We start from the raw sequence: 11,086 nt of genomic DNA, 5'->3' as shown, positions 1-11,086 counted from the left end.
AGAAACATCGATCAGCCGCCTCCTGCACACCTCCCCCTGGGGATGTGCCCGCAACCAAGGTACATGCCCTTGACCGGAATCGAACCCGGGACCCCTCAGTCCGCAGGCCAATGCTCTATTCACTGAGCCAAACCGGTTATGGCCTAACTTACTTCTTGAAGCAATTACCTTCAAGATATATTATACATGTGCTGGTTAAAGCCTACCTAGGCCTTGGGATTAGAAAGGTCTGTGTTTAAATCCTGGCTTTGCCTCTTATTTATAGTGACCTTGCACTAACATCATAAACTTCAGTTTCCTCCACTACAAAGTTAGCATAATAATGGTGCCTACCACCTAGAATAGTTGTGGATTACTTCAGATAACAAAAAGTGTGCTTTATATTGTTAAATCACTTTATAACCTTAGGCGAGCATATAGCTGTAAATAATCCAAAAAAAGTGATATAATTAATCTCTTAAAAGTATCATTTTTCTGTCTTAGAAAGTTTTCACTTAGAAGAAACAGTTAAATAATACTTTTTCCTTCTTAAAATCATTTCACCTTTCTAGATAATATTTTGTTTTATAGATACTTCCTTCAGTACATTTGAGAATACTAAACAGTCTTGTTCCACTTATTTCTCTAACAGTTATTACATTTTATGAAGTATCCCCTCCCTTTTACTCTTTATTACCTTGCTTAATTTTTTTCCCATTGTACTTATTGCTACCTGAAATTTTATTACATAAATATACCTGTCTTCCTTGAACATGTAAACTCCATGAGAGTAGGAACTTGCTCTTGTTCACCATGTCAGGGAAGAAACACTTTAAAACAAAACAAAACATTTTTAATTGCTTTTTAGAGCAAGAGGGAGAGGGAGAGAGAGAAACATTTATGTGAGAGTGAAACACGGATAGGCTGTCTTCTGCACCCCCCTACTTCCATCCCATCATATACCAAAAGCTCAGATTAGTGTTATCTTTCAGTAATGACTTTTCTTAAAGTGGTGTGATTATTCTGTATTTATATTGTAGCCTTCTATTCTTTGTGTTCATAACAGTACAAGTTCTTAAAGTAATACAATAAATAACTGGATAGAAAGAGTTGCTTTGCTGAACATCTTACTTACCTAAGGTCCCAGAGAAACAAAAGATCTACTGAAAAGTAAACATTAATAGTAATTTTTAAAGTTTAATATACTTATGTTTCTGTTCTCATTGCCTTACTATCTCATTTAGAGAAAGATATTAAAATTTACTTGTTTATTTTTTTTTCTTTTTTCAGGCAAAAGGCAGGATTGTGGTAATGCCAGGTATTTATCTATCTACCCATTCACTAGTATAACACTGAACTCTGATGAAGGAAGAGCAGAGGAGGCAGGGCAGTATGGGGGAAAGTTTTAGTGCATGGTGTTCAGAAAGAACATATCATTTGATTAAATTGTTTAAGATGGCAGATCTCTGCTGGAATTTAAAACTTTAGAAGGAAGAGAACATTTTAGCAGGGATAAGCTCAGAGAAGAGCAAAAAAAGGAAGTAGATTAGACTTGGGCTTTCCCCATGTTTGTGCTCCTATAGTGTAGAATGTTATGAGTGAAGATGTTCATCTCTAGTGAGGCACACCAAATTTGCTGCTACTCTGTGTTAGGGCCAAATGTCCAAGTTGTTAACAAAGTATAAGCAAACGTAATATCCCTGGATAGATGTAATACTCAGTTCCTGAAAATCTGATCACCACATTCTTCCTTGTAGTCAGCACAGTTAGATCATGTGCTCCTGATGATAACTATAAGATCAATTAAGTACATTACAGATCATTAGAAATGAATAATTTTTTTAAATATATTTTATTGATTTTTTACAGAGAGGAAGGGAGAGGGATAGAGAGTTAGAAATATCGATGAGAGAGAAACATCGATCAGCTGCCTCCTGCACACCCCCTACTGGGGATGTGCCCGCAACCAAGGTACATGCCCTTGACCAGAATCGAACCTGGGACCCTTCAGTCTGCAGGCCGACACTCTATCCATTGAGCCAAGCCAGTTAGGGCAAAAATGAATAATTTTTAAAGAATTGGATAAGGTGACCTGGAAGCAGAGGGAGACAAATATAAATATTATCTTAATTTTTCTTATTATTAAATTTCTCAAACATATAAAAGAGTAGAAAAAGGCATATACTCATTTTATAGATTTAACATTTTGTAACATTTGTTTCTTCTTATCCTGAGGTATTTTAAAGTTCAATTAAAGGCATCCTGACATTTTATCTTTATGCATCTTTAAAAAATAAGGGCATTTTACTGTAATCACAATACCATTATTATATTTATCAAAATAAACTCTAATTCTTTAATGCCATTTAATAATCAATACCCTCTTTTCTCTAGTTGCCCCCAGAATGTTTTTTATAGCTGATATGTTCAAATCAGGATCCCATCAAAGAATAAGTATTGCACTTGGTTGTTATCTTAATATTTTTTTAATATAGAAGTTTTTCTTTTCTTTTTTCTTGTCTTTTAAAAAAATGAAATTTAAGCCCTAACCGGTTTGGCTCAGTGGATAGAGCGTCGGCCTGCGGACTGAAGGGTCCCGGGTTCGATTCCGGTAAAGGGCATGTACCTTGGTTGCGGGCACATCCCCAGTGGGAGGTGTGCAGGAGGCAGCTGATCGATGTTTCTCGCTCTCTCATTGATGTTTCTAACTCTCTATCCCTCTCCCTTCTTCTCTGTAAAAAATCAATAAAATATATTTTAAAAAAAAAGAAATTTAAACAGTTTGGGCCACTTACCTGTAAAATGTCCTACTTTCTGGATTTATCAAATTGCTTCCTTTTGATATTGTTTAGTGTGTATTTCCTAGCCACTGCACTGCCTATAAACTGGTAGCTAGATCATAAGGCTTGATTAGATTTTCTCTAAATATTTTTGGTAAGAGTACTTTGTGGGTGAAGCTGTATATATCATATTATATCACATCAGAAGGCATAGCGTGTCTGGTTGTCTCACTACCAGTGATGCCAAGACTAACTAGGGGTCAAAATGGTGATAGCCAAATAAAGGTCAACTTTTAAAAAGAGGCCAGGTAAAAGGATAGCATCAGAAATTTAGGATAGTTTTGACCAGTAGCAAGTCCCTGAAATGTGAACAGATAGAAAGCATATGTTATCTGTCAAATTGAGACCCTTTATTAAAGACACTTAACTGTTTTTAATGCATTTCCATTTAAAACTAAATGTATTTAGTCTTGACAGTTAATAGCCGGGCTTAGATAGTTGTTAATATTAAGGTTGCCTTTGCTTATTATGTAATTTTCAAGTTATCTACTATGTGCAAGGCATGCAGAGTTACATAAGGAACTACTTCCTCAAAAGGCTTACTCTTGAGGTGAGAAGATGTTGTATACAAAAATATTTGTGATTATTTAACAAACCTTACCAAGCAAGTGATAATTATATGCTAAGTTTTGTGGTGGATATGAAAAACAGAAATGAATATGAAGTAATCATTTTACTCGAGGAGCTCACAGAATGGATCTATAAAGAAATGATTGCCGAAACCGGTTTGGCTCAGTGGATAGAGCGTCGGCCTGCGGACTGAAAGGTCCCAGGTTCGATTCCGGTCAAGGGCATGTACCTGGGTTGCAGGCACATCTCCAGTAGGAGATGTGCAGGAGGCAGCTGATCGATGTTTCTCTCTCATCGATGCTTCTAACTCTCTATCTCTCTCCCTTTCTCTCTGTAAAAAATCAATAAAATATTAAAAAAAAAAAAAAAGAAATGATTAAAATTTCATGAAAATAAGTACCAGCAAGGAAAAATTCCTAGATAAGTCAAACTGAATGTCTAATGAATATTCTTCCATGTAGTCAGCACAGTTGAATCATGTGCTCCTGATCATGGAGAAATCTAAAGATAAATAGAACATAGTGGTTTCCCTTTAGGGATTTTCATAATGAAGCTTACAACATAATTAGGTTCGTTTCCTCACCTGTAAAGAGAGGATATTGAACTAATTGTCCTCTTTGGTTCCACTGTAAAGATGTGTTACTCTGTGTTTCGAAAATATATTACCTGTGTCCTAAGGTTGTTGATAACTGGAACAACATAGGTTCAGTAGCCAGGCATCTTGTTATGTGTTAGAAGGAAATAACATATTTGCCTTTTAATCCTTATAACAAGCTCTGAGGAAATCCCTCTTTTGGTTAAAAAAGTTGAGGCTCAATGGTTTAAAGTAATTTATCTAAGATCACATAGCTGTGAGGAGTTACAGTGCTGAAGCCAGAATTCCAATCCAGATCTAACTCCTCAGTCTGTATTCTTTTTACTTCTTAGGGCTCAGTGATGTTACTGTGCCTCTAAGAAAAAAAAAGTTAATGAGTCCAAAAGAGTGTGTAAAGTCAAGTTACTTCAGCAACTTGAGATACAAAGTACATATTTTATCAGTCATTAAAAATATTTATTTAATACTCCTATATATTAGGAGACAAGGATATAAAGATCAGTAATTTTATATTTATAATCTGGAATCAGTTGAGAATATGATTCTTTATATACAAGCTTTTAGATATTGTTCATCAAAACAAATGAGTCATCATAAAGTACTTGACTGCAGTTTTTATAAAGTAGATTCAGATTCTTCTGTGAAATGAAATAAGAATTTGATATTATAATGAATAAACTGTATAATACCCGTCATTATTCCCATTTCCAATGACATCATGGTCTTTGAATGCTGATCCAGAGAGAAAATCTTGGAGGTTCCGTTTCAGACACATTTCTAAGGCTGTGCTTTTGTAGTTTTGTCCTCTAGCCTGGCCTCCTTTTGTTTTAATTTGATTTTTTTTTTAATTGAGGGGGAGCAGGGATAGAGCGCTCGATGATTTTCCTTGCCCTAGAATAATCTCTTTAGATTTAAAGTCTGTAACATATAACATTGTTATATAAACCAATGGATATAGAAGATTCCATCATAGGTTCTATGACCTTATCAGTTGTTCTTCAAAATCTGTAGTTTGTATTTATCATTCTTTTCTAACTTTATTCTAGCTTAGAAGAGAGAGAATAATTCTTGAGTTAATGAGAAACTTCAGTATGGAAATTTATTATTTATTAAATTTTATGCAAAGTTCTATTCTACTTTAATGTATTACTTATTTTTTCCAACAGGGGGTGGCATAACAGACAGAAATCTACAAAGAATCCTTGAGGGTTCTGGTGCTACAGAATTCCACTGTTCTGCTCGGTCTGCTAGAGATTCAGGAATGAAGTTTCGGTAAAAGTGTATTATTTGACTCATTCAAGAAGGGATGAGATTAATCTTTATTTCCCCCATAGGAAAACCTTAGTTAATGGCTTGATAAATGAATGTAATGTTGTGATTAGTACATAAGTATTGATGTGAGGGGGATCTGGCTGCAACATCTGTCACCCCATTGATCACCAGGGTTGATTCTGCTGATCTAGCTGGCTAGGCGGGTGTCCCCTTCCTCCCTCACTGCTCCATGTGCATCCCTGCCAAAGCCACACACGGGAGGTCAGAGCGGACGACCTTCCCTGATAGAGGAGAGGACCGTTCTTCGGTCACGGGTATACGCATAGCTACGCTCCCCTGCTAGACCCTCCAGATAAGCTCTCAAGGTCCATTTGTAGGAGAATGTAAGGTAGTCAAGTTTCCAAGACTCCAGACACATCCAAATGAGGTGCTGCATGTGGCAGTCTCTTTAAAAACACACACAAAACAATGCAAAACGGTTCTTATCCTGCATTAAAAAAGCAGGCTCTTCTGAACATAGGTGAACCATTATTTCATTAAGTCATTGTTAAAAGTTAATAATAAACTAATTTAGTATCTCAGCTTCAAATCAGTCAGATAAGTATGTGTGCTCCTTCACCTGTGCTTTCCTTTAGCAAACAATAACTATGGTGTAAGAATGGAAGAGTCAGAGTTATTTTTATCTCTCCTACCTTTAATACTTAGTCTTCCTTTACCTTTGCTCTCTATTTTCAGTTATTTTGAAATTTTATCACATTAAGGAATTGAAACTATTATGTGTTTTTTATTATACTTGACAGGACTCCTATAATTTAATAGTTAGCAGTTGATAATTTATAAGTTGGGAAAAGTGAGACGTAAAAGAAGCAAGAGCCTTATAACTTACATTTTAGATGCAAAATCAGTTATATTGTCTGGTAGATTTGGCTACTAGATATTTCAAGTAATTAATAAAAATTATGAAATATAGTAGTCCAAAGTCCTTGACTTACCCTTGTTCTAGGCCATGAAATAGCCTATAAAACAGCGGTTCTCAACCTGTGGGTCGCGACCCCTTTGGCGGTCGAACAACCCTTTCACAGGGGTCGCTTAAGACCATCCTGCATATCAGATATTTACATTACGATTCATAACAGTAGCAACATTACAGTTATGAAGTAGCAACAAAAATAATTTTATGGTTGGGTCACAACATGAGGAACTGTATTTAAAGGGCCAGAAGGTTGAGAACCACTTCACAAAATGAAGTGCCAGTATAGGAGGGCTCATTTAACAACTCATATAATTATCTGTTCCTTTATTATTTCTATTGCAGAAATCCCTCTGTTGCCATGGGAGCCTCTCTTTGTACCTCAGAATATTCTCGAAAGGTAACAGATGTGACCCAAGTAAGGACTTTGAATGCTATTGCAAATAATAGTCTGGTTTAGCCAGACCTCTCTGAGAGACATGGTTATCACAGGATGAAGGCAGAAGAATAGTTCACAATTCTCTATAACACTGCTTTAACCTTCTTCTCTGGCCAGGACAGTCACGGTGTTTGCTTTAAGTCTCACATGGTCATGGAGAATGTTTCCAAGAAGAAAACATGAAACAGAGCTAAAATCACTCCCTGTGCCTAATCTTGCCAACCATCTTCATTGTCATGTTTAAATCTGGTCTATGTTTCTTCCATGGACAGAAGTTTAGTCTGGTTTCATTGGAATTAATTGATGAACTGAGAAAATTCAATTGCAAGATATGAATTTAGAGTGTGACTTTAGGTACAGTTTCATAGCTGTATTTTGCATTTTCTTTTATAAAATAAAAATGTCTATACTGTTACAGCAGTCTCTTATTTTTACCCTGAATAGAGTCTGGCAAAATCTGAAAGAGAAGATTTTTGTTTTGTTTTACCTTCATTTTCTCTTTTATTATGTATTAATTAGGTATGTTGCCCTGGGCAAGATGCCAAGGATACTGAGTAAAATGGTACAGCATAAAAGTTCCCAGACTTGGGAAGCAGGATATAAAAGTTTCCAGACTTGCCCGGCCAGCGTGGCTCAGTCGTTGAGCGTCAACCTATGAAACAGGAGGTCACAGTTCAATTCCCGGTCAGGGCACATACCCGGGTTACAAGCTCGATCCCCAGTGTGGGGATGGGCAGGAGGCAGCCAATCAATGATTCTCTCTCATCATTGATATTTCCATCTCTCTCTCTCTCGCTCTCCCTTCTTCTCAGAAATCAATAAAAATATATTTTTTAAAAAACCAAAAACATCCCCCTATAGATTATTTGCTAATCATAAAAGTAGAAACTTGCCCTTATAATAGAGCTATCTGGTTGCTACCACCTTAACCCAGTAATAAATATTACTAGCAGCAAAGACTATATTGCTGAAGGACAGGATTTGAAAGGGGAAGAGGTCATCTTGAGGGTATAAGCTGTGATGGGAAATTGCTGTTTGGAGGTCTCCAATGTTAGAAGAGCTAAGAGTTGGACCTTGTGGGAAGCGGCTGTAACAGTGCGATGGTTAGCCACTGATTAAGCAATAGTGAACTATAAACAGCTCATACGGTGGCCAACCATCCCAGTTTGTTTGGAACTTTTCTGATTTTAGTATTGAAAGTCCCATATCCTGGGAAACTCCTCAGTGCCAGATGAACTGGAAAATTTTGGTTACCCTACCAGCTCAGTGAAGTTATCTTTGCCTTTTTTCTTAGTCCTTTCCTCCTTGCCCTAATCTTGAAATTAGGGATTGGGAAGGAGGGAGATAGAATAACAAGGTAAATGTCCCCACCCCCAATGTGTTGGTTGTGGATCTGACCTACCACCTGGAGAAAGCTGCCAAATACGATGCCATCAAGCAGGTTGTGAAGCAGGTGTCTGAGGGCCCCCTCACGAGCATCCTGGGCTATACTGAGGACTAGCTGTCTCCTGCAACTTTAACAGTGACACCCCTCCACCTTCGACTCTGGGGCTGGCGTTGTCCTCAGTGACCACTCTGTCAAACTCATTTCCTGGTATGACAATTAATTTGGTATAGCAACAGGGTGGTGGACCTTAGGGTCCGCATGGCCTCCAAGGAGTGCCATGAGCATGCCCTTCTGGCTTTCACACTGGATGTGAAACAACTAATTGTTGGTGTTAACAAAATGGATTCCACTGAGCCACCCCACAGCCAGAGAGAGAGGAGGAAATTGTTAAGGATGTCAGCATCTACATCAAGAAAATTGGCTACAACTTTGACACAGTAGCATTTATAGCAGTTTCTGGTTGGAATGGCAACAACATGCTGGAGCTTTGGTTCAAGGGATGAAAAGTCACCTATAAAGACGGCAATGCCAGTGGAACCATGCTACTTGAATCTCAGGATTGCTTCCTGCCGCTATCTCATCCAACTGATACGCCCTTGCATTTGTTCCTCTAGGATGTCCACAAAATTGGTGGTACTGGTACTGTCCCCATGGGCCAAATGTAGACTGGTGTGCTCAGATCTGGCATAGAGGTCACCTTAGCTTCAGTGTTACAACTGAAGTAAAGTCTGCTGAAATGCACTATGAAGCTTTGAGGGAAGCTCTTCCCGGGGACAATCTGGACTTCAGTGTCGGTCAACGGTATTCATCATGACAATGTGGCTGGTGACAGCAAAAATGACCCACCAATGGAAGCAGCTGGCTTCACAGCTCATGTGATTATCCTGAACCATCCAGGTCAAATCAATGCCAGATGTGCACCTGTGCTAGCTTGTCTCACAGCTCATATTGCTTAAAGTTTGCTGAGCTGAAGAAGATTGATCATTATTCTGCGAAGAAGCTGGAAGATGGCCTCAAGTTTTTGAAATCTAGTGATTCCGCCATCGTTGATATGGTTTCTGGCAAGCCCATGTGTGTTGAGAGTTTCTCTGACTACCCTCCTCTGGATCATTTTGCTGTTTGTGACATGAGACAGTTGCTGTGGGTGTCATCAAAGCAGTGGACAAGAAGGCAGCTGGAGCCGGGAAAGTCACCAAGTCTGCCCAGAAAGCTCAGAAGGCTAAATGAACATTATTAACCCAATACCTGCCACCTGACTCTTAATCAGTGGTGGAAGAACGGTCTCTGAACCATTTGTCTCAGTTGGCCATTTAAGTTTAATAGTAAATGGCTAGTTAATGATAAGAATGCATCGTGAAACCTTCAGAAGGAAAGGAGAATGTTTGTGAACTAATTTGGGGTTTTTGTGTGTGGCATTTTTTCAGTCTGTAGTTTTTAAAATCAGTAATTTTAATAGAATTTTGAGACCTATTAAAAGTTTAATGAGAAAAAAATGTAAAGGAAAAAATAATCTTTTTATTGTTACCACTTAAATCTGGATATCTACTCTAAGATCTTGCACAAGAAGAGAAACTCTTTTTAAGTCTGTTTGTAATCATTAACTAAAAGTATACAACTCTGTAGTTATCTTGAACATTGAACTCTTGTAGGTTTTTCAAAGCTATTGAAATTCACTTATTAACATTTGCTTACTAAGTAGAAATGATACAGCATATTTTCCCCTGAGTCATTGTGAACATTCCTTCCTATTGAGTTATTTCTATGTGATCAATTACTTATAGCACACACATTGAACCATTAAGAAGAGATTTAGGAGAAATCATTTTACATAAAGACCAGCAGAGCTAAGGCCAGAATCCAGGCTTTCTGACTCCTGTAGATCTTCTGGTCTTTCCCAGTGCAGTCTTTAAATATCCATAACATAAAAGGGAGGAATTCACAGAGCACCTCATCCTATAGAATAGGATCATCCCTGAAAACTTGTTTATTTTTGACGTATTCAGATTGCATTTTCAGGACCCTAGGAGAGCTTGTGATTTAAAGAAGTCCTATGGTGTATCCTTAGGTAACGGGAATCATTACAGTAGTTTGTCTTTTGTGTAAATATTATGTTCATTAAATCATAAAATTTTCAAGATCTTCTCATCAGACCTCCCCAGAGCATATATTCTTTCTTCGGTGTTCAGTTTTCTTAACCTTTCTGAACCTCAGTTTCCTAATTGGTAAAATTGGAATAAAAATACCTACCTCTAAGGATTATGGGGAAGATTAAATGAGACATAAATTGTAGAGTGCCAAACATAGGAATATATTCTTTAATTTAAGAAACCTATGTGAGGTTAACATATAATAGATATCCAGTAAATGTGAGTTCTCTTAATGCCTATCAGCCATTGATAAAAATGTTGAAGGTGCTGAAGCTACCGCTGACCCTTTTGGAATGCGTGTAGAGGTCTTCTTTGGGTTACATTTCTTCAGACAACTAAAGGCCTTGCTGAATTCAGGATACACTTATACCAGTTGCCAGTGTAATAATCACATCAAAAAAGATAATTCAGTTAGGTTGCCTGGTTTGTTCTTAAAGTACTCATTCTGGTTCTTAATGATTACCTTCCTTTCAAAACTCCAAAATTTTTCTTCATTTAGCAAACCTTTCCAGATCTTTCCAGTAGTTAATGTCAGATTTTACCTGATTTTTAGCACCTTTATATTTAAAAAATCAAGGCATTTGCTCATTCAGTCTTATAATACTTTTCCTGTTCTCAGTGATTTAAAAGATTTCAGATAATGGTTCTGCAATTACCTCTATTAGTTCTTTCAGAACCTGTTTTGGTTTGCAGAAACTTCTCTGACATTTATGCCACCCTTGCCAATGTATAATGTAAACAGTGAAGTGTCCAAAGATCCTGCTCTCCGTTGCCCATGGAATAATCAATATTGACAGTTCGCTTGAATTAATACATATTATTTGAATACTAGAGGCCCGGTGCACAAAAATTTGTGCACGGGGGGGGGGGGGGGGGCCCCGCCCCGC

The 11,086-nt window shown here is 37.5% G+C and overlaps 1 protein-coding gene and 1 pseudogene across 1 annotated transcript in view; both read left to right on the top strand.

The window, feature by feature from the left end:
* Positions 1-7,082, top strand: part of CUTC (cutC copper transporter) — a gene marked incomplete at its 5' end in the record, with an annotated part of 26,254 nt that extends 19,172 nt beyond the window's left edge. The window contains 3 exons of the mRNA XM_005885455.2: positions 1,270-1,297; positions 5,151-5,256; positions 6,572-7,082. Of these exons, the coding sequence (XP_005885517.1) occupies positions 1,270-1,297; positions 5,151-5,256; positions 6,572-6,686 (249 nt within the window). The remainder of the gene's footprint in view (positions 1-1,269; positions 1,298-5,150; positions 5,257-6,571) is intronic.
* A 457-nt stretch (positions 7,083-7,539) lies between these two features.
* On the top strand, positions 7,540-9,433 carry LOC102263495 (annotated as a pseudogene).
* Positions 9,434-11,086: the final 1,653 nt, after the last annotated feature.

Source organism: Myotis brandtii, unplaced genomic scaffold, assembly GCF_000412655.1.
Source record: "Myotis brandtii unplaced genomic scaffold, ASM41265v1 scaffold902, whole genome shotgun sequence".
In the NCBI taxonomy this organism is placed as follows: domain Eukaryota; kingdom Metazoa; phylum Chordata; class Mammalia; order Chiroptera; family Vespertilionidae; genus Myotis; species Myotis brandtii.
This window is presented reverse-complemented; position numbering and strand designations above follow the sequence as displayed.